Source organism: Manis javanica, chromosome 4 (assembly GCF_040802235.1).
Source record: "Manis javanica isolate MJ-LG chromosome 4, MJ_LKY, whole genome shotgun sequence".
NCBI lineage: Eukaryota > Metazoa > Chordata > Mammalia > Pholidota > Manidae > Manis > Manis javanica.
The window spans coordinates 7987832-8014784 of record NC_133159.1 but is presented as its reverse complement, the minus strand read 5'-3'; the positions used below and the strand labels follow the sequence as shown (position 1 = coordinate 8014784).

At 60.2% G+C, this 26953-nt stretch overlaps 1 protein-coding gene across 8 annotated transcripts in view; it reads left to right on the top strand.

Annotated features, from left to right (window-relative positions):
- The window catches only part of CASZ1 (castor zinc finger 1), a 144222-nt gene extending 119200 nt beyond the window's left edge, over positions 1-25022 (top strand). For 6 of the 8 annotated variants that reach the window (XM_073233178.1, XM_073233181.1, XM_073233180.1 and 3 more), the window contains 16 exons: positions 1960-2794; positions 3775-3843; positions 5322-5412; positions 6181-6345; positions 7276-7448; positions 7695-8527; positions 10653-10788; positions 11017-11080; positions 12326-12480; positions 12592-12714; positions 13570-13908; positions 15394-15592; positions 16352-16523; positions 18284-18435; positions 18602-18743; positions 21547-25022. In XM_073233178.1, the coding sequence (XP_073089279.1) occupies positions 1960-2794; positions 3775-3843; positions 5322-5412; positions 6181-6345; positions 7276-7448; positions 7695-8527; positions 10653-10788; positions 11017-11080; positions 12326-12480; positions 12592-12714; positions 13570-13908; positions 15394-15592; positions 16352-16523; positions 18284-18435; positions 18602-18743; positions 21547-22622 (4724 nt within the window). In that variant the 3' untranslated portion in view covers positions 22623-25022. Of the gene's footprint in view, positions 1-1959; positions 2795-3774; positions 3844-5321; positions 5413-6180; positions 6346-7275; positions 7449-7694; positions 8528-10652; positions 10789-11016; positions 11081-12325; positions 12481-12591; positions 12715-13569; positions 13909-15393; positions 15593-16351; positions 16524-18283; positions 18436-18601; positions 18744-19560; positions 19683-21546 lie in introns of all 8 variants that reach the window. The other 2 variants (XM_036999654.2, XM_073233177.1) reach the window with 2 other exon arrangements.
- The last annotated feature ends 1931 nt before the right edge of the window (positions 25023-26953 follow it).

Below are 26953 nucleotides of genomic sequence, written 5' to 3'. Positions count from 1 at the left end.
CCCAGCTCAGCGTTGGGCCCAGCGAGAGGCAGCTGGAACCCTCCCCACCCACTGTGGTCTCGGCCCCCCGGCCACCTTCTCTGGGTACTGGGGTCCGGGGGAGTGTAGGCCTCTGGGCGGCCCCCAGGACCCCTGCCCGGCCCCCTCCCTGCTCTGAGCCGCCTGCTCTTCAAAGCCTTCTGTTCCTCTGCCATATATAGCGAGGATTCAGCTGCCTCCAGCTATTTTTAGCCCCTTTCCCTGGTCCCTGAGCCACTGATTCTAGCAACCAGAGCCCACTCCTCCCAGGCTGGGCCCCCACCCTGGCCTAGTTGGTCAAGATGGCGGCCCCCTGGCCCCCACCCCAGGGCAACAGCTGTCCGCGGGATCCTTGTCTCACTGCCCATCTGGGGCCCAGGGGCTGCAGTAGCCCTCCCCTCACCCACCGGGTCCCTAGAACCGCGGCCACCCTCTCTCCAGGGGCTCAGAAAGGAGCTCAGGGCCTCTCTTTCCACATCCTGGGGGCTTTCCCTTGTGCCTAAGCCCAGCCCTGCTCCGTCAGACTGCCTCCAGGTGTGGTCTGAGAACCCCAGACCTGGCAGGCTGACCCCTCCATCTGCAGCCCTGCTGGGGCTTGGGGCCTCTCCGCCGTGCCTCCCCCTGGCCGTGCCATCAGGTCGCAGCCAGGAGCTCTGCTACTCTGGGCATTCCGAGTGTGCTGGCCCAGACTTGGGTGCAGAGAACATGCATGTCCCCTAGGGATCATGTGAGTCTCACCTTCCTGCGTGCTCCTACCCTGGATTCAGGGCTTAGCACATGGTAGGTGTTGAGCAAGTATGCAGTGCAGGCATGAGTGCACTGGTGTGCACCAAGAGCCAGCCACACGTCTGCTGCGGTGGAAGGTCGTGTGTGGAAGGCGGTACCTCTCCAGAGAAAAACCACATGCAGAAGGAATCATCTTGCCTCCTGCCATCCTGAGACCCCTCTTGGGGAGCTGGGTATAGGGTTTGAGCTGGTTTGTGTACGTGTGTGTGTGTGTGTGTTGAGAAGGTAGCTAGGGACACGTGTGTGCATTTGCATGTGTCCTGCTGGGGAGGTGGCCCAAGCTTCTTAGTGACACAGGCGTGCTGTCCCGGGCCGGCCAGGCCAGCCCCTCAGGCCCCACCTCTCCTCCGGGTGGCCCACACTTGTGTGTGAATGTGCTGGAAGAACGCCAGGAGGTTGGAAGGACTCTTCATGTCATCAGTCTTCTTGGATCGGGTTGAGGGGCCATGAGTGAGGCTGAAAAACACATCGGCAGGACCTCTGTCCCTCAGCCCTGTCGTCTGAGACGATAAGCAAAGTGGGCCCTGGCGGAGGGCCGGGAGGCCGGGGCCCAGGGAGGCTGAGACAAGCCTCTCATCCTCCCAGGGGCCTGGGGCCTGTGTGCCCATCTGTGGGGTCGGTCGGGGGGTCCTCCAGGCAGGGCCAGCCAGGCCCACCCTGAGCCCTCCCCAGGGACTCCCTCAGCTCCTAGAGTCCCTCCTGATTGCCCTGCCACTGGCCCACATCCCTACCTGTCGTCGGCCGCCTGTTTTCATCCCCATCCCTGGGAGGCAGGCTGGGATGTGGCCTTGCTTCCAGTAAAATGACTTCTCTTTCATATTAGGCCAAGGCGCAAGAGCGGAGACATTTATGAAACTTTGTTTAATGTACTGAAAAGCCATCGGCCAGAACATTTAGGAAATTGATTTTCCTGGCATTGATGAACTCGTTTTATTTTACCCCAGTATTAATTACTTTTTTTTTAAACAAATTAATTTAAGAGTCGTAAAACCTAACAAGTGAGCCAAATGTCCATAGATCATGTCCTGCTCCGCCCCCTCCCCACACTGGCCTCCTCCTTCCTTGGGTGGGGGCCCACCGGGAGAGGGGTGGCTCCTGCCCCTTGGCTACCCTGCTGCCTCCCAGAGGTGACTGTCCCTCTTCTCCCTGCCGCAGGAGAGGCCTCCTCGCTGCGGGACTACGCGGCCTCCACCATGACTGAGTTCCTCGGCATGTTTGGCTATGACGACCAGAACACGAGGGATGAGTTGGCCAGGAAGATCAGCTTCGAGAAGCTGCACGCGGGGTCTGCCCTTGAGGCAGCCGCCTCCTCCATGCTGCCCACCTCGGAGGATGCCCTGAGCAAGCGGGCACGTTTCTCAAAGTATGAGGAGTACATCCGCAAGCTCAAGGCCGGCGAGCAGCTCCCCTGGCCGGCCCACAGCACCAAGGCTGAGGACCGCGCGGGCAAGGAGATGGCGGGCCCCCTGCCCGGCCTGCGGCTGCCCAGTAACACAGCGCAGCTGGAGACCAAGGCCACCATCCTGCCCCTGCCCTCGCACAGCAGTGCCCCCATGCAGGGCCTGATGGCCCGTGCCTCTAAGTATGACTTCTTCATCCAGAAACTGAAGACGGGCGAGACCCTGAGGCCCCAGAACGGGAGCACCTACAAGAAGCCATCCAAGTATGACCTGGAGAACGTCAAGTACCTGCACCTCTTCAAACCTGGGGAGGGCAACCCTGACATGGGCGGGGCCATCGCCTTCAAGACGGGCAAGGTGGGGCGCCCCTCCAAGTATGACGTCCGGGCCGTCCAGAAGCCGGGTCCCACCAAGGTTCCGCCCACCCCCAGCCTGGCTCCCACACCCCTCGCCAGCGTGCCCAGTGCCCCCAGCGCCCCCGGGCCAGGGCCTGAGCCACCTGCCTCCCTGCCTTTCAATACTCCTGAATACCTGAAGTCGACCTTCTCCAAAACAGACTCCATCACCACGGGGACCGTCTCCACCGTCAAGTAAGGCGCGCCCTGCCCCAGGCCCGGGACTGTGGTAGCTGGGGGGCCCACTTCCCTGCCTCTGGAGTTGGTGCTTGCAGACACCCCACTCACTCATCCCACTGCGCGCCCAGGCCCGCACACGCTCGCATTCTCATACGTGTGTTCCCACACACACTCCTCTGCCTACAGAATGGCCCCTGCTCAGTTTGTGCAGCAACACATCGCACGTCTCGCCACGCGCACACACTCACGTACCGGGTACTTCTGTGCAGAGCTCATCTGCTGACGCGCCCACCGTGGCCTGCTGTGACCCCTATTCACCCATGACAGGCTTTCTCTGCCTGCTGCCACGAGGCCAAATGCAGGCTCGTGATTGGCTGGAAAGCCATTCTCCGGGTCCTGAGTTCAGAGCCCGGGCCATGAGAAAGGCACGGAGAGAAGCAGGAGGCCGGGCGTGGGGTGGGTGGCTCTGTGCTAACCCCCAGTAATGGTAAAGTGACCCATGGCTGAATGTGTGGGGCTGAGCGAGAAACCTCCCCGCATACCTACCCTGGGGGCCGGGCCGACAGCCCGGGAGCAGAGCTGGGAGCCACCCTTGGCATGGGGGAGAGGCTTTTCCCCCCACCAGCCAGCATGCTTGGCACCGCCCTTGCCTCTTCCCCTGTGGCACTCTCACCCCGCCTCAGCCAGCAGTCTTCTGACTCCCCGCGTGTGAGGGGGGCCAGGCCCTAGCCTCCCGGCTTCCTACCCAGTTGGACTCTAGGCCAGGCCCGACCCCGAGGTGGAGCCCTCCAGCCTTGCTGCAACTGGACTCACTGAACCTGTGCCAGGCTTCTGCCAAAGGGCCTTCTTAGTCCCCCCTTGGGAGCCTCAGAACACACCAGAGCGAGGGAGAGAAAGGCCAGGGCTCTGGGGCCGCGGGCTGCCCCTCCATGTTCCTGGGGCCTGAGGCCTCCCTCTATCCACTAATCCACTATGCCCTGTGTGTCTCTCGCCAGGAACGGATTGCCCGCAGATAAACCAGCTGTCACCGAAGATGTAAACATTTACCAGAAATATATTGCCAGGTAGGCACTTGGGGAGGAGACTGCCACAGAGAGGCTAGAGGGTGCCAGGAATACTTGGGGACTAGGGACACACACACCCATCTAACTGCCAGTGCCCAGGCGCCCATGATCTCCCCACCCCACACTCATGCCCCCAAGCGCCCCGTCTCAGAGCCCCTGCTCCCTGATGTGGTCCGGGCCGCACACCCTTACGCAGATATGCCCTAGGTTGGCAAGGTCCCCAAAGGGGCACAGAGGCAGGGCCCAGCCACAGGTGAGTGTAGGGTGCCCTCCATAGCTCGCACAGAGCCTTGGTGGGGTGCAGGTGACGTGGAGCTGTCAGACCAGAAGGGGTGTGGGCAGCTGTCCTCTGCCATGGCCTGGGTGTGCTCCCCCGGGCCAGGCCTCGCCCTCGCCACCTGACTCCAGCCTGCCTCTATACATCCTTAAGGCAGCGGGATTGGCAGGCAGAGAACCTTCGTCTCCACGGATTCCCCCGAATCAGGCCCTGGGCTGCAGGCACTGACCGGGCAGCACATGGCAGGGCTGTGCCCTGGCATCTGTCTTTCTGCTGATCTTTCAGGTTCTTCCTGTCCTGTGCTGTCTCCACCCGCCTGTCCCTCTCTGTCTTTTCAGCTTTGCTCTGCTCTCTTTATTATTATTATTATCATTATTATCAGTGCCTCAGCAGATGGCCCTTTTGGCAGCTTCAGCTTAAATATTTATTTGCAAGTGGTTCTTGCCCTTACGAGGGGAGCTTCCCTCCCACAGTCTCAAGCCATCCTTGGTGGGCAGGCGGACTGAGCTGACTGCCTTCTCCACAGTTATGGGGTGCTCTCCCCAAGGCGGCCATCACCGAGGCCGTGCGAACCACACCCCGGCAGCATCGGGGCCTGGGGGAGGCCCAGGTTTCCTGGGAGCAGGGCTATGGCCCGGCAGACGGTGCTCCTGGCTGCAGAGCTGGCCGGAGAGTGTGCTCCCTGCCACGGGAAGCCAAACAGATGCTGTGCTTTAAAAATTCATAACTCTGGACTGTTTCAAGTGTCAGAAAAGCCCAGGACAGAGAGAGCCCCTTAACACCTCTCAGAAGCAGAGGCCTGGGCTGGCCCAGCCAGCATCCACATGCTGGGGAGGGGGCAGGCGGGAAGCACCTGCAGAGAAGGCAGTCGGGCCACACCAGAGCCCCCGCTGTCACCATCCCATCCCGTCCGGGGTCTCTTCCAGTCTCTGTCCTGACTCTCAGCGGCCCCGGCTTCTTCCTCCCCACCGCGAGGCCAGCCCTGCGCCTCACCTGGCACTCAATCCCAGTGTGGGTGGGCTCCCAGGGCAGGTGGGCGGGGCTTCCGCTCAGTGGGTCTAGGGGTCCTACTGGCCCCGAGATCCAGAAGCATTTCTCTGGGGTGTAGGCAGACTCCTGGCTGCTCAGGCCGAGGGCCCTGGAAGAGTCGTCCTGGAGGCTGGCCTCAGAGTGGCCTGAGCCTGCCCCCTCCCCTCTGCAGGTTCTCGGGCAGTCAGCACTGTGGCCACATCCACTGTGCCTACCAGTACCGCGAGCACTACCACTGCCTCGACCCTGAGTGCAACTACCAGGTACGGCCCTGGGCCGACGGCCCTGCTCCTCCCACTGCCATAGCTGTGGAAGAACATCTCAGAAGTGGGATGGGGGTGCCCAGTCTGCTCAGACCACCTGAGCTTGGCTCAGGTGGGCAGAGAGCCCAGAAAAACCACCAGCCATCCATGTCCCCTGATTTCTACCCACACAGCATCTAATGGGATCTGGCACCATGTACATCCTGGCAATAATAATTTAAGCTCCCATTCATTGAGCATCTACCATGCACCAAGGCCTGCCAGACAGCTTTGGTACCTTATCTAATTGACTGACCCAGTGTCCTATGAGGTGGTATTACTGCCCCATTTTGTAGATGATGACATTGATGTTCAAAGAGATTGTCACCTATGTCCAAAGCCACCTTCTGTTAAGTGCCAAGCTAGCAAATAAGATAGGAGCATGCGCAGTCTGCCCAAGGGCTCTCCCTCCTTCTCACCAGGAAGCCCAGCCTGGCATAGTCTGTAGGTGGCACTGGGCAAAATAGGTTGTCACTCAGCAGAGCTCCTGCCTTAAAAGGCCTAGCTTGACTCATCTCCATCCTGGACATGACTACTGAGAGCCTGGGAGAGGTCAAGAAGGTCTGTGGTTCTAGAACCTTCGGCTTGCTCCTGTGTGTGCTGCCACAAAGTCCAGTGTGCTGCCCCAATCCAAAGCAGGGTCATTTGTAGGGAGACCTGAGGGCCCTGGGGCCAGCGCCCTTAGCAGACCATAGGCCCGGCTCCTGCCAACCTGGCACTCTCCTGCAGAGGTTCACGAGCAAGCAGGACGTGATCCGGCACTACAACATGCACAAGAAGCGCGACAACTCCCTGCAGCACGGCTTCATGCGCTTCAGCCCGCTGGACGACTGCAGCGTCTACTACCACGGCTGCCACCTCAACGGGAAGAGCACCCACTACCACTGCATGCAGGTGCCCCGCCCAGCCGCGGACCCCAGAGGCAGGCTGCGGGGACGGGGGTCCTCGTGGGCCCGGAGCCTCCCTTCCCCACCCGGGACAGGGACGGGTGGCGATAGAGGGAGTCCTGGGCGCTCGGTGGGCCAGGGCGGGGCCTTCCCCATGGCCATACTTGGTGTGGGTGAAATTCAGTGAGCTGTTTATACAGACCAACATTTTTCAGGCTTTAACACCAAGAGCAGCATCACAAATGATTCCTGAGGAGGTTTTTGTTTAATTCTTTGTTTTAATGCCACGCAGAGTCTGGGCTTTTTCAAGGTGTCAGGTCCAGGGGGAGCAACTTGGGGTTGCAAATAGCAGCGTCCGCGCCTCCCCCGGTATTTGTCAGGGGGTTGTTATGGCCTCCATGGAACAACCTGGGCCGTGAGGAGAGGGGGGCTCACTCTCTGGGCTCTGAGACGGTGCAGACACTGGCACGGCCCAGCCTTCAAGAGTGTTCAGATTCCACTGCTTTTTACTCAATATGGCAACGTTGCCTGCCTTGGCCCAGCCAGGGTGGGGTGGGAAGGGCCCTTTGCCAGAAACAGTCCACTAAGAGAGTCCCTGGGCTAAAGGTGACTGCCAGGCCCCAGGGTCTAGCCCTGCCCACTCGTAGGGGCTTCAGAGGTAGAGCCGGATCGGGACTTGCAACCCGCCCTCTGCAGCACGGGCTCCCACGCCTGTGCCTGAGGTGTCCAGAGGCCCCGAGACTCAGCAGCTCAGACCCTGCCCGGCCTGACCTCAGCACGGGCAAGGCCCAGCAACCTCAGGGATCTTGCAGGTGCCAAAGCTCCCCCGAGCAGGAGGTCAGCCTGGCAGCCCCAGCCATACCCAGCGGAACAGCTGCTCTGACCTCGGCCCAGTTCCTGGCCTCAGTCTCCCTGACCACCGTTCTGACCCCTGCAGGTGGGCTGTAACAAGGTGTACACAAGCACGTCAGATGTGATGACGCATGAGAACTTCCACAAGAAGAACACGCAGCTCATTAACGACGGCTTCCAGCGCTTCCGAGCCACCGAGGACTGCGGCACAGCCGACTGCCAGTTCTACGGGCAGAAGACCACACACTTCCACTGCAGGTAAGCAGGGGCCTGGCCAGGGAGACTTCCTGGCCTGGGGAAGGGATGGGAAGCCAGGAACCAGGCCTGGGACACCTCAAGGACCCGCCTCGTCCAGGGCATAGGTGCAGGTGTGCAGGGCCACGCAGAGGCCCTGCCCTAGTGTCCAGCCTGGTTTTCCAGCTGGAAGCCCGTCCCTCCTGGGGCCACAGTGGGAGTGGGGCAGGGCCTCCTGGCCCCATGACAGGCTCCCCATGTCCCATCCAGGCGCCCTGGCTGCACGTTCACCTTCAAGAACAAGTGTGACATTGAGAAGCACAAGAGCTACCACATCAAGGACGACGCCTACGCCAAGGATGGCTTCAAGAAGTTCTACAAGTACGAGGAGTGCAAGTATGAGGGCTGCGTGTACAGCAAGGCCACCAACCACTTCCACTGCATCCGCGCCGGCTGCGGCTTCACCTTCACCTCCACCAGCCAGATGACCTCCCACAAGCGCAAGCACGAGCGGCGGCACGTCCGCTCCTCGGCCATGCTGGGGCTGCCGCCCGCGCTGCTGGGCGCCAAGGACACAGAGCACGAGGAGTCGAGCAACGACGACCTGGTCGACTTCTCTGCCTTGAGCAGCAAGAACTCCAGCCTGAGCGCCTCCCCCACCAGCCAGCAGTCCTCTGCCTCCCTGGCCACCGCCTCCGCCACCGTGGAAGCCGTGCCCAGCACCACCAAGCCTCCCAACAGCAAGATCTCCGGGCTGCTGTCCCAGGGCCTGCCGAGCTCCATCCCCCTGGCGCTGGCCCTCTCCAACTCAGGCCTGCCCCCCGCCGCCCCCTACTTCCCCATGCTTCCGGGTCGGGGGAGCGCCTCCCTGCCCGTGGGCGCCGCCGGCCTCATGGGTGCCATGTCCTCTGCAGCGGCAGCCCCAGCGCCTCCCGACACGCCCACCCTGGCTGCCCCAGGAGTCGGTGACGCGGCGGCGGCCTCTGTCACCGTGCCCCCTGCCTCCATCGTGGAGAGGATCTCTGCGAGCAAGGGTCTAATCTCACCCATGATGGCCAGGCTGGCTGCGGCAGCCCTCAAGCCCTCCACCACCTTTGACCCAGGTGAGCAGGCTGGGCCTTGCCCAGGTAGCAAGCAGCTTGTGGACCCTGGGACCCCCCCGGGCACAGGTGACGGCCGGCCTGGGGGTGGGGAGGGGCTGGTAGAGATGTCTTTCCCCCCCGCCTCCCTTCCAGCCCCCGGCCTTTGCCTGGTCTCTGCCCCCATCCTGTCTGTTTCCTATTCGAGGCGCCTCATTTGGCCATTCCACCCCAGGCAGCTCTTGCCTGCTTCCTCATCTCCCGGGGAGCCTGGGCATCCCCGGGGCAGCTGCGGGCTCCTCACCCCTCGCCCCCATGTCTTCCCAACCTTCCTGACGGGAGGGGCCCCAGATCCCCAGGCTTCACTAGGGCCTCTCCAGACAACCCAGGAGGCACATGAGTCCAGCCCAGTGGTGGAGTGGCCGCACTTCAGGATGCCCTGTCCCATCTGTCCCTCTCCTTCAGTGCTGTCTGGTAGAAGGAACCTTCTAGTCTGCACGGTCCAGTACAGTAGCCACTAGTCACAGCTGGCTGTTGAGTCCTTGAAATGGCCTAGGAACTGGATTTCAGTTAGAATTACGTTAGCCTCGCCACACCTGGCCAGTGGCTGCCGTCGGACAGCATGACTGGAGCCTCAGAGCGCAACCTCTGTGTTCCCTCTGGCTCACTGTGGGGAGCAGTTCTCTTTTCTCTCCAGTTTTCCGCTCTTTTTAAGTTTCTCCTACTGTTTATCTCTGGGATTCTTTGGCTTTTCGGTTTGCCTGGCTCCTCCTCTTGTTTCCCCTGTTCTGGGTAATCAGGGTTAGTTGTCTGAGAGCCAGGCACCAAGCTGGTGCTGGGGACCCAGACAGACAGAAGTCCGGCCCTGTGGAGCTGATGGGACAGAGGGATAGTCTCTCTCCTAGGCACAAAGCTGGGAGGCAGCGAGCTTAAGACTCAGACCTCAGCAATGCGGCTGCTGAGCCCATGTGCCCTGCAAGGGCAACTGAGACTGGGGATCCTTGCAGCCCAGCCCAGGGTCTACCCAGATCCCCCAGGGGGTCATCAGTGCTGGTGGGGGTACAGGGCCATGTTTCCCTAGGGACCTGGGGTGAGTGAGTGGGAGACCCTGGAATGTGGACTTTGAGTTCAGAGAACTGTAATGTCCCCAGGGGGACACGCCTATCAGCTGGTCACTTGGAGTGACCCACCTTCCATTTCAAGTGTGGGAGGGACAGCAGGACTGCCAGGCCACACCCTTCTGGCCAGGGCCTCACTAGACCATCAAGCACTTCTTCATTAGAAAAATGTCCTTCCACAAAAGAAAGGTCAAGCGAAGGGGAGGGGGGCCCATTTTCCTTTATTTTTTAATAAAATGCCACTTGCTGTCTGTGAAGCAGCTCTCTGTCAGCTACAGTGCCTTGGGGCAGATTAATATTTTAGTCACTTGGGGATTGTGGAGAGAGGCTCAGTGGACATGTGCCTGTCAGCAACTTCTTCACCCCTGCTCTGCCCGGCCTCCCGAATCCCCTGCCCACCCGGCCCCGCCTCTCCCCCCAACCCAGACCCGGTCCAACCCGGCCTGGCCAGAGCCGGCCTCCTGTCCCTGCCCTGGACAGCTTGACGGGCGAGGTCACATAGTTTGAACCGCCCTGATTGGCTGTCAGCTTCCATAGCCCTGACACAGCAGACGCCCCTCCTGGGCATGCTCCGTGGAAGGCAGGGCCGTCACCCCGGCAACAGTGGGCTGGGGACCTGCGGAGGGGGTGCCGCTCCAAGTGTAGATCTGCCACTTTCCCTCAGCATTAACAGAGTCTTTAATAAAAGCCTAAGCGGCAGCCTCACAAATTGACTGTGACAGTCGGTGGAGAAAATGAAGGCCCCCACCCCTGTCCCGGCCCCCTCCCCAGCCTCCCGCCCTTCTCCTCCAGGAGGCCCAGAGCCAGGACAACTTTGACATAATTTTGCAATAATTATCACTTGAAGAATTGCCACACAGGGGTAAGTGTCACAAGTGATCATGTCAATGGGGAGAATTGCTGACCAGAAGCCAGGGCTCCCCCAGGGCCCCAGCCCACCCAGCCTGCTCCCTCCCATCGGGGGCTTCTGGTATGTGCCCGTATGAAGCCCTCAGCCTCTCTAACACCATCTTCCCTCTCTTCCCCTGTAGGAAATGGGCAGCAGGCCACCCCCGCCAGGTTCCCCGCAGCCTCGGTGAAACAGGAGCCCGGTGAGAACACTGGGGCCCCAGTTCCCCAAGAGGCTTCCCAGGACCGCAGTTTAGACCTCACTGTGCAGGAGTCCAGGTGAGGCGATGTGGGGCCTCCCAGCCCTGCTCCCCTGCGGGAGGCTCCGGGGACCGCACCCTCAGAGCCAGATGCCACAGGGGCCGGCCCCTCCCGGAAACGGTCACCCTCCTGTCCAGGCACAGGTGGCAGTGGGGCCGGAGCCCCGGGGGTGGGCTGGGAGGGGTACGTCTCTGGGCTCAATCCCACATACTTCTGAGCTAAAGCCCCTTGGTTTGTATGTTCCAGTAATGAATCAAATGGCCACGCAGTCCCGGCAAATTCATCTCTTTTATCCTCGCTTATGAATAAGGTAAGAACCATCCATCACACGCCTCCCATTCCCCCACCCAGAGAAATTAAAGCTGTGCTGGGGGGTGGGGGGGATGTGTTTGTTTTTTAATGTTTTGCCTCTAATAAGATGAGTTTGTACCATTTAAATTTTGAGGCCATTTTTCATCGGATATAATTTCAGAGCCACTGCTTACAAATTAATTTAATGAACTGGCTGAAGAAATATATTCCAGCCTCTGACACCCTTTTTTTCCCTTCAGACGGAGGGCTCCAAAAGCTTTCCCAGAGCCCTCTAACTTCTTTCGCTCTTAGTTATTAATTTTATATATTTATTTTATATACTTTTTGTTTGTTTAAAAAGGGATGGGGGAGGGGTGACTAAAGTGGAAGCAAAGCATCAATTTCCACTTTTCGGGCTGAATGATGGTCTCGGACGCCTTCTGCAGAGGTCGCTCCAGAATATTTATTTTAAATAATGCAGGGTCTTTGTAAATTATACATCATCTCAAATATATTTTCCCCCTTCACATGATAAATTTGACTACAGCAAGATTAATTCGGTCACTGTACACAAGTGACTGCTGAAGGAGCCGGGCCTGGGCCAGACCTCATGGGTGGGGGTCCTGGCAGGGCCCTTGGTGGGGAAGGAGCCCCTGCTGTCCTTTGCCCCAGGTGCCCTTGTCTTTTGTCATCCTCCCTCCCCTGCTTGCTGTCTTGCACCCCTGTTCCCATCTTGCATCACTGCCCCCTGCACCCCCTCGTTCCTTGTTGGAGCCCCACGCCCTTCCATGGGGGCTCCCCCTCCCCGCTGGCCCTCCTCTCGACCCTCCCTCTCTGTGCCTCCTTTGTATGCCTCTCTTGTTCTCAAGAAATTCGTAGGGGTTCCCCCGTCCCTCCTCCTCCTGCACTTCTTTTGAAAACCTGGCAGGAAAATAACCAGGGAGCCGCTAAGTCTGGGGAAAACTAGGCTGGAGTGTGTGCCCCAGATCTCGGCCTCTGCTTGAGTGATGGAGCCTCACAGCACGGGGCGTGTGTGGAGGAGCCCCGGCACCTCCACAGGGCCAGGGCAGCGTCCATTCAGAGAGGGCTCCCCTATAGCCCAAGCCACGTGGGGTCAGGCCTCCTCTCCTCCCTGCTGCTGGCACTACAATGCTCTGGCCCGTCTCGAGAAGCCTGAGCTGCCCAAAGCTGCTGCTGCTCCCAGGCAGCCACGTCTGTGTCCCGAGGCCCCGCAGTCCCAGGCACAGCACTGTCCTCCTTGCAGATGTCTCAGGGCAACCCCAACCTTGGCAGCCTGCTGAACATCAAGATGGAAGTGGAGGGGGGCGCTGCCGTGGAGTCGTCGCCCTTCCTGGGCAAGGCCGTGAAGGCGCTGGTTCAGGAGAAGCTGTCAGAGCCCTGGAAGGTGTACCTTCGCAGGTGAGGGGCCTGCTGGCAAAACAAGGGTGAGGGAAGGGCCAGCCCCTCCACCTGCCCCACTGCACCACGCCAGGGCCCCAGGCTCTCTCCTAACAACGGCTCCTCTCCCAGGTTCAGTACCAAGGACTTCTGCAACGCCCAGTGCGACTTCCTTCACAAGGCCCACTTCCACTGCGTGGTGGAGGAGTGCGGGGCGCTTTTCAGCACCCTGGACGGCGCCATCAAGCATGCCAAGTGAGTCGGGGGCTGTGGGTCCACTTGAACCTAACCCCCTAATCCCAGCCTGGCTCTGGGCTGGGTGGGGGTGGGGGCCGCACAGGCCTCTAGCTGCCTCCCAGCAGGACCCGTGTGCAGTTCCCAGCAGATTCGGAAGCTGAGCTGGCTTCTTCTCAGAAGGTGCTACCTGAAAAAACGTGGGCTTCCCCTTGCTTGCGCCTGCGCAGCCTGCAGAGTCACCGGGGGAGACCCAGCCCTGACCCAGCCAGGGACCTAGGTGAAGCCTTTTCCAAGCCACAGTACTGCATTTGCAGATTCTCTTTAACCTAAAAATAACGAAATTAATTTGTAAAACCCATTGAGCCAAAAAGGGGCAAGCCCTGCTGCCCGCTGTAATTGAACCCAGAACATGGAAACATTTAAAACAGAGCTTCATGCTCGCGGAGCGGCCGATCGGGCTCCCATTGCTCAGGCAGCCCAACTGCTAGTCGGCCGACAGTACGGAACACCGAGACCGACCTTAAATCTCAGAGCAGATTCTGGAAAGACAGGCTGCACGAGCCAGGCCCTGCTGTCCCTGTCCCCTGTTCCGTGTGGGGAAGAGGTGGGGACAGGCACATCGGGAAGGTCACAGTAGGAAGGCGTACTAGGGCTGAGCCAGGAGCCAGGTTCAGGACCAGTGGACACAGCAGCCTGCCCTCAGCTGTCCCCTCCCAGTGGGCTCACGCCTAGCACTGGGGGTGCGGGGGCGGCCCCGGGCCCCCAGGCCCGCGATGGAGTCAGACCCAGGCAGGCAGGCAGGCCCAGCCAAGGAAGGGCAGCCTGCCCAGGGCCCCCCTCCCGAGCTGAGGCATCCTCTCCCGCCTCTTGCAGCTTCCACTTCCGGACGGAGGGCGGAGCAGTGAAAGGAGGCACAGAGGCCTCGTTCCCGGCCTCAGCTGCTGAGACCAAAGCTTCCTTGGCCCCCTCGTCCCCTCCAGCGCCTCCCGTCACCACAGCGGCGGCTTCCTCTCTGGAGGGACCCGCCCCCAGCCTGGCTGCCGTGCCCCCCACCCCCACCCTGCTCGCCTGGAAGCAGCTGGCTTCCACCATACCCCAGATGCCTCAGATTCCAGCAGCAGTGCCTCACCTGCCCACCTCGCCCTTGGCAACGACTTCTCTAGAAAACGCCAAGCCCCAGGTCAAACCCGGATTCCTCCAGTTCCAGGAGAAGTGAGTCCCTCGATGAGCCGGGAGTCCCTTGTGTCCCGCGTGTCTCGGGAGTAGGTACTAGCAAGGGTAGCAGAGGAGGCCCTGCTGTCCCCAGCCCTCCCAGGACAGCCACCGGGCCGTGTCCTTCCAGCCAAAGATGTTGCTGCTTTTACCTCACTGCCTATTCCCAGAGCAGGCAACTGGGGTGGGGGGAGACGGTGGTGGTAGTGGCCACGGTTGGAGAGGGGCCCGTGGTGACACTGTGAGGACTGGCTTAGGTGGGCTGGGAGCAGCGGTCCTCGCGCAGCAAGGAGGGCTGCATCTCCATCCGGGCCCCCTTTCCTCTTCGGTGGCTTGCACCCTGGCTGAGTCTCTGCAGGGCAAGGGAAGTGATGGGTCAGGGGTGAGGGGGCCGGGCCTCCCTCCAGGCTCACACCCACCTGTGCAATGGCCTGAGCCTCAGGGGTGAAAGGGCCCTTCCTCACTGGATGGTGGCGGCTCCTGCGGCAAGAACGGGGACTCTGTATCGTTACGTGTGCGGCTTCCTGTTCTCAATAAAAGTAATAAATTGGATGTGAACATATACCGCCTGAGTGGCAGCTGTCCTCCCTGTCTGAGCACCCGCGGCTGGGCCCACGGCATGGAAGGGCACCTGCGCTCCACTCCTTCCTGTCCCCAGCTTGCTTTCCTCCAGGCGCCTCCCCAGCAGAGCTGCCCTCTTGGTGTCTCCTACATAGCCAGAGTTCCCACCCGGCGCCTCTGTGGGGGGCAGCACGTTGTTTCCCCCAGGGCAGGTGTGGCCTCCACACCTGTCTGCAGCCCTGCAGGGCTCAGGCAAGGGCTGCCGCTCAGAGCAGGCCAGCCTCGGGCTCAGCCATGTTCCGCCCCTCTCCCGCCAGCTCAGCCACTCCACTGGCTGTGAGCTTCTGAGCGGGTGGGCACCCCAAGCCCCAAGCTGACCCTGGTAGTCCCAGCAGCTGTGTGCCTCAGCAGGATCTGACCCCAGGCACAAGTCCCCCAAGGCCAAGGCCCCGTGGTAGCAGAGCTTCCTGGTAGGACTGCCCACCCATCTGCACCCTGTCAGTCAGCCACAACCAGGGCAGTGCCCGTGCCCTGCCAGCCAGGTCCTCGCTGGCATCCCGCCAGGGCTGGCAGCACCATCCCTCATTTTCATATCCAAGAAGTTATTACAGCCATCCTTATCTATAATCCTGAGGTGTGGCCATGGGGACTACTTGTCCCAGCATGCAATGCTCTGGGCAGCCTGCTAGGGCAATCCCTTTTATACCATCAGAGCTCCAAAAAGAAGGCAGGCAGGCATGCTGGGATCTGTAGTCTCCTCTGACTGAATTGCGTTGTTGAGCAGGAAGGGAGCCCAGTGCCCATTCCTCTTCCCTGCACCCCAGGGGGCTGGGGAGCACAACCCCAAGGTGAGCAAGTGTCAGGACATCAGCAGGGAGGGCTCTGGGAATGCCAGTGACCTTCTGGGCTGTGGTCTCATTGCAGCGACCCTTGCCTCGCAACGGACTGCAAGTATGCCAACCAGTTCCATTTCCACTGCCTCTTCGGGAACTGCAAGTACGTCTGCAAAACCTCCGGCAAGGCCGAGTCCCACTGCCTGGACCACATCAACCCCAGCAACAACCTGGTGAACGTGCGAGACCAGTTTGCCTACTACTCTCTTCAGTGTCTCTGTCCCAACCAGGTCAGCACGGGGCGGGGCGGAGCCTGGGGTGGGGGCCGGGAGGGGCAGGGCCCAGGACTGGCTCCTCCTGGCGGGGACTCCGCCTCTCCCACCCTTTCTGGATGGGCCTCCTCCGGACTCTGGCAAGGGCACTGTCTGTGCCCGGCCTCTGGAGACCGCTGGGCAGGGCCCAGACTGGTGCTCAGCTGGTGAGGTCTGTCATTTCTTCATGACCCTCAGTGGTGACTACATGCTGGGCAGCCACTATGCCCTTGCATCACTCTGCCCATCCTGGAACTATGCTCTTTCCCCAGAGGCCTAGAATTTTTAAATAGGCCCACTGGACAGATAAAGAGGTTGAACTGTCCATACCCCAGACAGGAAGGGCAGGTCAGATTCGCCATAAAGGCCTACCCCCAAGCCTGACTGAGTGCATTGAGAAGGAGCCTGGGCCTGGAGGTGGCATCCAGAGAAGAGTGCTAGCATAGGTCAGTGATGTCTACCTCAGTCCAGACATCCAGACTGCTAAGATAGATTAGTGATGTCTGCTCTGGGTGTGAGATTAGACAGGGAAGGCAGGAATACCAGGTAGGACCGTTTGGTCAAGTGGCAAATGGGACATGCTGCTTTTTAACAGATGAAAGGTCCTTTACACAATTTTGTTTTCTGATTCTGAGCGTGGAGGAAAACATGTGCAAAGGGCCTGCCCGGAGGCATGGGGCAGGTGGGAGCTCATGGAAGTCATCAGCCTGGTCCTGACCCTCCTGTCCCTCCCTGCAGCACTGTGAGTTCCGGATGCGCGGGCACTACCACTGTCTCCGGACTGGCTGCTACTTTGTGACCAACATCACCACCAAGCTGCCATGGCACATAAAGAAGCATGAGAAAGCAGAGAGGCGGGCAGCCAATGGCTTCAAGTACTTCACCAAGCGTGAGGAGTGCAGCAGGCTAGGTACCAAAGGCCGGGGCCGGGCAGCAGGGACGTGCAGCAGTGGCAGGACTGTGGCTCTGCCTGTGAGTGGCCTGGGCCACTCTCCTGGTACCCACCCCTGGTACCCACACATCAGGTTCCATGTTTTGCTAAAAATGTCACAGATGTCACAGGCTTGGCTTTGTCAAACCAGGAAAACAGTCAAAACCCAAAAAGTATAGGAAAAGAGGTGAGGGTGACTTGGTACACTCTACCCAACCCCGGGGAGATGCCCTGGGGCCTCATTGTTGGCATCAGGCCTGGGCTTGGTTCTCTTCCCTTTTCTTTTCCAGAGGGCTTACAGGTAAGTCATAGAAGATGTTCCCTGCCTCAGGATCACTTTCCACGACTTGAACTACAAGGGTTTTGTCCCAAATGAATTGTGGTGTGTTCCTTTGTTCGTTCATGCATTCAGCAGCTATTTAGTGAGCCACAGCGAAGTGCTGGGCTCCTTGCTCCATCTCAGGACATGCTGGGTGGGTAGCAGCGGTGCGAAGGTTTTCTGAGCACCACACTCGATGTTAGAGATCTGGTTGGACAAGCAGATACATTGCGGGCTCAGCCTGGAGAATCCGAGACCTGGGGCAACCCAGAAGGAGGTGGCCACGGGGCTGGGAAGAGGAGGCCACAAATGGCCATGAGCTCAGCAGTAAATGCCTGAGAGTTAGCTCTGCTTCCAGAGCGGGGGCCCTGGCAGGGGCGCTACCCCAGATGGAGACCAAGGCCTTGCTAGCCCCAGCCTTTCCTGGGGATGCCTACGGGAGGGGCTTCAGGACCAGCAGGCAGAGGACAGAGCCCACTTTTCTGCCTCACGATGGGCCTGCAGATGTGGGCCAGGAATCTGCCCAGTGAGAGCCTGGAAACTGGACGCAGGTGGGAGGCAGGCAGACAGGGCAGACACCTGGGCTGCAGGCCAGGCCTGTTGTGACGCAGGCGGCCATGACAGCAGGGTCTTGGGGGAGAGGTGGGGCCCCTGCCTGCTGCACACCGTCCCTTCCATAGGGGAAGGGTGAGATACTCAAAGGCAACTGCCAGGAAATAAAGGAAACAAGCCTTTCCTTCAAATATTAATTCAAAAAGAATTCATGGCCTAGGAGAGGGCTGGTCACCATGGCAACAGATGTCAACACTCACTGGCCTATGCTGTTCTTGGGCTCAGCTGACAGGTGTCAGGGTATTCTGTAGGTGCTGTTATTTGCTCAACTTTGGGTGTTTTTGGTGGTAGCTGGGGCCAAACAAAGCTAGGGGATGATATAAGACACCTGACCAGCTCAGGTGCCGTGGCAACGGGCAGGCTTTCACCTGCCCTTTGCTGATACTGTTTCAATCCCGCCAGTTCTGTTTGTTCTCAGCCTAGAGCAAAGCAGAGATGGGTGGGGACAGGGCGCGGGCCAGCCGGCCTGCAGCCATCTAAACAAGGTCTGGGGGGCAGGCCACACGGGAGATGTGAGGACAGGCAGCTTGCTGGGAGGTGGCTGACGTAGTGAACAGGTCATTAGGGTCTCTTGCCGTGGAGCCCATGGACCTCTGAATGTGGGTGGCAGGTGGCCTAGGACCTCCTGAGGGTGGGGTGGGGTCCAGGCCCTCCTCATGGGAATGCCACCAGGGGGATGACCTTCCCCAGATGCTCTCTGCCTTATTGACCACACTTCCCTGTGCCCAGAATAGTGCCCAATGAGCAGCAGGTGCCATGAGCACTGGCAGCCGGGGAGGCTCATGGCCGCCGGGGGCTGTGTCCACAGGGTGCAAGTACAACCAGGTGAACAGCCACTTCCACTGCATCCGGGAGGGCTGCCAGTTCTCCTTCCTCCTGAAGCACCAGATGACCTCTCACGCCCGGAAGCACATGAGGAGGATGCTGGGGAAGAACTTTGATCGCGTGCCCCCCTCCCAGGTGAGAACCCAACACAGGCAGCACCTCCCGACGGTGGTGAGAGGGCATTACCCACGTCCCCCTCTTGTTCCAGGTGGTGGGCCATGCCACCCGAGGTGACAGCCTGCCCCCTATGGGGAGCACGGCCCCTGGCCCAGCTTCCTCAGGGCACTCCGCTTCCTTTCAGGGGCCCCCGAGCCTGATGGACACAGAGACAGATGAGTACATGGATTATACTGGCTGCAGCCCGGGCGCCATGTCCTCCGAGTCATCCACCATGGACCGAAGCTGCTCCAGCACCCCTGTGGGCAATGAGAGCACCGCAGCAGGTGAGCAGGCGGCCAGGGAGCTCGGAACGGCGGGCGAGCCCCAGGCCAGGAAGGGACATCGAGAGCCTAGGGGCATCCGGCCTGGGCCAGGCCCTCCCTTCCAAGGCCTAACACTGCTGGGTCCAGCTTAGGGCAGCAGGTTCACGGTCAGGTGGGCCTCAGAAAGGACAGGCCAATGTGGGGCGGAGCCAGCTGGTCTGTGGGGCGTGGGTCATTCAGGCCACCTCCTGCCACCCTGCCCACCCCCCAAGAACTCAGCCCTTGGCTTCAGTTTCTGGGAGAGGACCAGGGCTTGTCCTCTCTGAGAGCTGCAGAGCAGAGTTGTGGAGGCCCCGCCCCCCACCCAGCCCTGGCCCTTCTGCCGTTGTCCCCAGCACCCAGACTGTGGTCCCACCCAGGCTGGGCTCTGCCGCAGGCGCCGCTGAGCCCCGAGGCCTCCCCCCTGCTCTGCCCCGACTCTCTCCTCCTGCCGCCTCCCCCCTTCCTTCTTCCTGGAACCTCTCTGCTCCTCATCTGTCCGCATATTTTCATATCATACTTGCTTCTGCCATTGGGTTTCTCATTTTGGTTCTTTTGTTTGTTTGTTCTTTGTTTTGGTTTTCTTTTTTTTTTTTTTCTGCTTCTCTCCACCCTCTCCAGGCTGCCCGGCTCCTCCTCCTCCTCCTCTTCCTCCTCCTGCTGCCGCTGGTGACGAGGCCGCCCGAGTGGCTCCACAGCCCCCGCCGGCCCCATCCTTCCCACCGGCCGTGCTCCGGGCGCCCCTCCCTTCCCTCCCATGCCTCTTTTCTGCGCCCTGTCTCTCACACTCTCTGCTCAGTGCCACTCTCGGAGCCACCCGAGGCCTGGCCCACCCCATCAGCAGCCCGCCCAGCTTCCCGCCCATCACTGCCACTCCAACTCCAGTAAAAAGTGACGTCCCCCTAGTTCAGGATGCCGCAGGTAACTCACACCTGACCTCTCACCAGGGTCTGTCATCCCAGCCAGCCCCCGAGTCTGTGGTCCAGAACCTGACCCTTGGCCTCCTGGCACAGGGACAGGGCCACCCTGCCCCCTCACGGCCCAGCACTCTCCCGGGCCAGAGAGCCTGCTCTCTGTCCCAAGCACAGTTCTCGGCTCCTGCTCAGCACTGGGCAGGACAGAATGTTGCCACCAGCGGTCCCTGGGGTTTGCCCAATCTCAGCAACTGGCCAGAGCCCCAAGGTGGCCATGCCTGCTCCACCCCCCCGATTCCTGCTGCAAAGCAGAGCCTGTCCCTTCTGCTCTTGGGAGCTCAGCTGGGACCCAGCACCAGGGGTGGGGCAGGTGTTCTCAGGGAGACTGCCTGTGCTTAGGACCTTCGGAGGGTCCTGACACCAGCCCTAACCCCTCCCTGTGGAGCCGGGCAAGAAGAGGGAGGCCCAGGCCCCAGGCAGTGCTCAATAGCAGAGGTGCCTCCCTCTCCCCCCACCCGTATCTGCTGTCCCGCAGGGATGGGACCTGCCCTTCCTGGCCCAGTGGTGGAGTCACCAGACCAGCTCTGCCTCCCCCATTGATTCTTGCCTCAAATTCTGCCTGAGTGTCAGGCAATGTGGCAGGCTCAGTGGGGGCAGAGAGCGGGGCAGAGAGTCTCCCCTGGGGGAATTCAGCCCATGGAAAGCTCTGTTGCTGGCATAACAAGACAAAGCCCTGTGACCTCTGACCCCAAGCAGACACTCCTCACCCACCTGGACCTCCAGGCCCCTGCTGGTACTCCCATCCCACTACAGTCCTTGGTTTGTCGTTACCTGCTAAGTGTAAGTGACTGTCCCAGATGGACAGTGCAGCAAGGTGGTGCCATGGAGGCTGGGCATTCTTGGCAGGTTCAGAGAGAGCAGAGCAGGTCAGCCTCAGGGAATGGAGGATGCCTGCCCCTCACGCTGGGTAGGGCTAAGCCTGAGGGTTTCTCCTTTGTCACTGGGGCATTTCAAAGGGAATACCAGGGCCCCCGCCCCTCCCCCAGGTGCCTGGGAGGCCCCGGAGGCTGGTCTCCCCTCACCCTGCAGCACAGGGGCTACTGTGCCTCTCAGAAAGGGGGTAACAGAAACATAACCACATGGGCAATTGGGCAGCCCTGGCACTGGGGCATCCTAAGTCCAGGGAAGCAGTTGGAGCCAGGAGGGAGGGCACAGATGGGCACCCATCCACTGGCTGAGCCCCTGCTCCAGTCCTGGCCCCTCAACAGAGCTGCCCTCTCCCAGCCCACTGGGGCCAGAAAACCCCAAGAACCTTCTGGTACCAAGGAAAAGAAGGTGCTCCTCTGGTTAGGGAGTTACAGGCGCAAACAGCCCCAGGGGCTTGGCATCCCTGTTGCCAGTAGGCTGGTGCCATGTGCAGACAGGTGGGCACAGGGCAACTGGTTTGCCGGAGGGAGAAGGAGCCAGCCTGTTCCTCATTAGAGGCAGGAGTGCCATGACATCTTGGCCCCCATCCAGCCTGGGTAATTACACTCTGCCGACCTAGATCCCCCCTTCAGCTGCAATTAGCGCCAGGACGTGTCCCCACTTCCCACCCAAACTGTCCAGGAAGCAGCCACCACACCCCCCGGAGCTGCTTGTCCTGCGCCCCTGGGGATGCCTGTGCGGTCATTCTGCAGACACAGGATGACGCAAGGGGAAGCCTGGGGCTCCCCCACTATTGGGGAGGTAATGGGAGAGGCCCCAGAATCTTGGAAAGCCCAGGAGTGGGCCCCAAATGCCGTCTGGCCACCATGCCAGAGGGAGCCCTGCATGGGTGTGATCTGGAAATGGTGCCCACGTGGGCACTGACGTCCCCCGCCCCTCCCCAGGGAACACAATCTCCATGCCGACAGCCTCCGGGGCCAAAAAGCGCTTCTGGATCATTGAGGACATGTCGCCTTTTGGCAAGAGGCGCAAGACGGCCTCCTCGCGCAAGATGCTGGACGAAGGCATGATGCTGGAGGGCTTCCGCCGCTTCGACCTCTACGAGGACTGCAAGGACGCGGCATGCCAGTTTTCGCTCAAGGTCACCCACTACCACTGCACGCGCGAAAACTGCGGGTACAAGTTCTGTGGGCGCACGCACATGTACAAGCACGCCCAACACCACGACCGCGTAGACAACCTCGTGCTGGACGACTTCAAGCGCTTCAAGGCCTCTCTCAGCTGCCACTTCACCGACTGCCCCTTCTCGGGCACCAGCACGCACTTCCACTGCCTGCGCTGCCGCTTCCGCTGCACCGACAGCACCAAGGTCACGGCGCACCGCAAGCACCACGGCAAGCAGGACGTGATCAGCGCCGCGGGCTTCTGCCAGTTCAGCTCGAGCGCCGACTGCGCCGTGCCCGACTGCAAGTACAAGCTCAAGTGCTCGCACTTCCACTGCACCTACCCGGGCTGCCGCCACACGGTCGTGGGCATGTCGCAGATGGACTCGCACAAGCGCAAGCACGAGAAGCAGGAGCGCGGCGAGCCGCCCGCCAGCCCGCCCGGCACCGAGGGCCCCGCGCCCGGCCCGGCCGTCAGCCTGGACGGCTCGCTGTCGCTGGGCGCCGAGCCGGGCGGCCCCCTGCTGTTCCTGCAGGCGGCCGCCGCCGGCCTGGGCCTGGGGCTGCGCGACGCGGGCGACCCCGGCCCGCCCGACGCCCCCGCGCTCCGCGGCGGCCCCGCCGCGCCCGCGCCCGGCCCGGCCGCCGGGGAGTCGTCGCAGGAGGACGAGGACGAGGAGCTGGAGGCGAACGAGGAGGAGGCGGACGACGACGACGACGACGACGAGGACGACGACGACGACGACGACGACGACGAGGAGGACCTGCGCACCGACTCGGAGGAGTCGCTGCCCGAGGCGGCGGCGCGCAGCCCGCAGCTGGCGGCCCCCGCGCCCCCGGCCGCCGCCTCGCCCTAGCCCCGCGGGGACACCGCCCGGCCCGGGCCCCGCCTCTTTATATTACTGTTATTATTATTAATTTTGTAAGGAAGGGTATTTATACGTGAGGCTTCCCTGTGTGCAGAGCTAGGCGTCCGTTTTGGCTCCCGCGCCGGGGGGCGCTCCGGGCCCGGGCCCCCCCCGCCAGCCCCGCCGGTGCTTCCCGGACCCCGAGTCCGTCTCAGGACCGGGGCGAGGGCCCCCCTCTGGTGCTCCGGGGCCGCCGGGGGACCCTGGTCTCGCTGCCGCTCGGGGACCTGCTTCAGGGAAACAGAAGGTGCTCTCGCCCGGCGGGGAGCGAGGGGCAGGGGTCCCCGAGGGCGAGGCGCGCGCAGCCCCCTGGCGGCGGGCCCGGCGCCCCTCCCCGCTGCCGGACCCGGGCCCCGCGACCACGCCGGGGGGATTCCTCATTGCTCAGGACTGGGGCGGGCGCTGGGGGTCGCTGCGACCCCCGCCCCGAACCACCAGAGGCGGGCGGCGCCTGCGCTTCCGGCAGGGCCTCCCATCCATTGCAGCTAAGACCCTCCCTCCTTGCCCTGGGGGAGGGCGGGTCAGAAAGCGACAGCACCGGTGACACTACAGGGACCGAGGAGGAAACCTCATGGGCTTAGCAGAGCGGGGAGCCCCGGGTCGCTCTGCCCCAGCTGGAAGGCTGGGGCCCAGGAAGGGGGCGTGGTGGCCTGAAGGGGGCTCCCAGGCCCCAGCCACTGTCCCCACATCCCAGACGGCGTTCATCCACAGACGGAAGGGCAGCCTCAGGGGTCTCAGACACCCGGGTGGTGGGAGCAGGAAGGATGCGATTGTTTGGGGCTTTAATATTCAAAATGGAAAAAATGCAAGAAAGTTGTACAGTATTTTTCCTGTAAAGGTTATTATTCTACATAGAACAAAAAGGAAAAAAAAAAAAGCAGGCGGGCAGTGACAGCATAGACCCGCGTCCGGACCAGCCCTGAGGTTGGAGACCCAGTGCAATTGCTCACGTGGGATTTTATTTAGCATTTTAGAGGCCTTACCAGTGTGAGGCTTTCTGTCTTTACACTAGCACTGATGGGAGCTGCGTGATTCCAACTTTTAACTTGAATTTTGTAGAGACAAGAAAAAAGGACTATTACTGTTGAGACAAGTCTGTAGTTAATTTAACATTTGAGTTTCTCTCTTTTGGTTATGTGTGTGGCTTTATAGGGCCTTTTTTTTTTTTTTCCAGTTTGTTTTTATTAGTTTGTTCGGGATGCTTCTTTGCTGGTACAACCCACCCAGATTTGGTGCCCTTTTCAAAACATCCCCCCTTCCTGGAGACGATGAGGTCACTGAGTCCAGGGCAGGGCCCTAGCTGGGAGGCTCACACCCAGCCAGTGGCTCTGGGGGTGACCCGGACAGGGGGTCGGCTGCCCAATGCCTCCCCTGTTCTCTCTCGCGCGCCAGTCCCGGCCACCAGCCCATCTCAAGTTGGACCCTGAGATGCAAGGAAGAGGGCAGGGCCCAGCCTGCGGGGTGGGGGTGGGGGGGTGCTGTCACCCTGAGCTGCCCCCACCCAGGTCTCCAGGGGAGCCTGACCAGTGGTGTCTTCCTTTCTTCTTCTTTTTTACTTTTTATTTTTGTCCTCTTGGCCGCCCACAGCCAGAAAGCCAGGACCACCTGAACTGGAGAGGGAGCAGGGAGGGGGGCGGGGCCAGACAGCGCGTACCTGATTCAGCAGGAAACAGACCTTCTCTAAACGGCCCCTGCCAGAGCCTCCTGCAGTCTGTGGGCACCACGTGCTGCTGCTGAGCGTTCGCCCAGACTTTGTGCCCTGCCGCAGAACCCGTGGGTCTGTGGAAGGAGTTTTGTAAAGGAAAACAAACAAACATTTTTCAATGTAGCAAACTCAAAAAAGAAAAGAAGATGCAGACAGTGCGAAGTCTAGCCTTTTGTAACCTTCATATTGCACACTAGGACTATAAGCCATTGCTAGCTCATTTTGAATTTAATGTGTAATTTTTGTTTTATTTTCTTTCTGTGGGGAAAAAATGCTTGATCCACCAATGCTCTTTTTAATGTTTTATAACTATGTATGTGTATATATATAAATATAAAATAATATGTATGCACATATGTGTGTGTATATATCTATATGTATATACATATATAGATATATAGAGATATATAGAGAGGTTTTGAGACGAAAAATGCAGAACGTGAAAACCGAATTGAACAGCGTGTGCTCTGATTACTTGAATCTGGTCTCCTCGGCACCTGGTTATTAAGAACTGAATATTTTTCCACTTGAATTTAGTGCTATTAGAAATTTAATATATGTGTTTTATTTATTTGATTTTTTTTTTTTGCATGACTGATGCAAGGTTTGACATTTTCACTCAATAAAAACTGGAAAAAAATCTATCAAGTTATCTTTTATTTTTAAAATCAGCCCCAAGCGGCTGGCAGTGACCCAACTGTGCAGGGCGACACAACCAAGCCTGTGCGCTCCATGTGCCAGGTCAGGGAGGGGAGGAGGGAGTCCGTCACCCTGCAACCCTGGCAGGGAAGGGGCAGACCAGACCAGTTTCACCCCTGGGGCAGGGCCAAGTTCTCCCAGGTTGCTGAGGACAGAAGGATGGTCCCTCTCAGTCCTGCCTGAAGCCCCGAATGAGGCTCAGGACTGGCGTGGACACTCCCGCCCTCAGGGAGAGGCTCCATGCGCTCTCCAGGCCGCCCAGCCTGGCCAGGCCCCTCCTCTCAGAGCCAGGGCTACTGGGCAGGAGCTTGGCAGGGTCGCCCCTCTGCTTGCTCTCTCAGCTCCTTCCTCCTTCCTGCAGGGACCTGCCTGGGCTGGGAACGGCGCGTACCCGGATCCAATCCGGATGCTGGCTCAGCTCCTGCCTGGAGCACATGGGGGCAGAGCCGGAGGGGGCTGGTTCCCGGGTCCACAGCCACCAGCCCCAGGTCTGAGCTGCCAGCCCTTATGGCACCATGGCTGGGGGCTCCCTCCAAAGCATGGATGGTGGGAGCATTCCCACCAGGCCTCACCCAGCGTGCAGGCCTCATGACTCGTCGGCCCTGACACTTCTAAATGGTGACCTGCTTCCCAGTAACACTGCATCATCTGCACCATCTTGCCAGCCTTGCCCTGAGCTGACCCCCCTCCAGGTGGCTGGGACATCCCAGAGCCGGGGGGCGGGGGGCACATGTGTGGGGTCCACAGCATTCTCCACATTGAGCAGCTCACTCGGTGTCACACCCTCGCGACGAGCACATGCACCCTCTGGAGGGAACCAGGGGCCAGAAGGGAAAGTCCTGGTGCCGAAGCTCCTCTCCCTCCGAGCTTGGGGGTCTGCGCCCTCCCAGCCCTGCTCACCGTCATTTCCACCACTAAAGCTTCATTTCCAACCCAGTCTCAGTACTGAGGCCCTTCCCTTTCTTTCCTTCTGGAAAGCAGCCCACAGGCTATTTACATAAATATGTTTGTAACAGATGCGAAAATATATACTTTTTTCTGTCTTATTAAAATGTTCAAGTTGGAACTTGCCTATTGTTTGTGGATATCTTGATTCTGTTAAATAAAACAGTGACTAATTTATGGGATAAAAACACAAGTTCAACAAATTAAAACCATTATTGGAGCTTCACAGGCCCTGGTGGGCTAAGCAGTCCTCCCATGGGGTCCAAAGGCAGGCGGAGAGCCAAGCCCAGACTTCGGTGAGGTGGGTGAGTAGTGTGACCACAGGGCTCCCTCTGGGCACTGCGGCGGTGGGAGGTGATGGGGGCAGGGACCAGCTCTCGGGGACTCCTGGGGCCCAGGAGAGGTAAGATGGGCAGTCAGAGCGGATGCTCCAAACCTGCCACCTCCCCCGCTGCCCCAGGTCTTCTGGGCCTGGACAGGTGTCAGCAGGCCCATGTGGATGGGAGGCCCAGTCTAGCCAAAGGCAGGGCCAGCCTACAAGCTAGACTATGGACAAGGCAGGTGCCAGGGCCCAGGGTGAGAGATCATGAGGGCCCTACACCTGGCCCAGGAAAGGGGGCATCAGGGCCCAGGGTGCCCCTCAGAAGGGCCTCGGGGCACAAGGGCCTGTGAACCATCAGGTTGCTGCACGCCACCAGCCCTCTGACCCGAGTCGTGGGCACTGCCCCAAACATGGGCAGAGAGAAGTGACCACCACGCCCACCAGGGGCGAGTGTCCCCGAGATCACATCCCCCACCGTCAAGAGGGAGGGGCCTGCAGCTGCAGTGATGCCCCACCCCAGGGGTGCGGAGGGGCCCAGGTCTCACTATACCCTGTGGCATGTTGGACTCAGTAGGAAATGCAGTAAAACATGTTTTCATTCTGGGATTT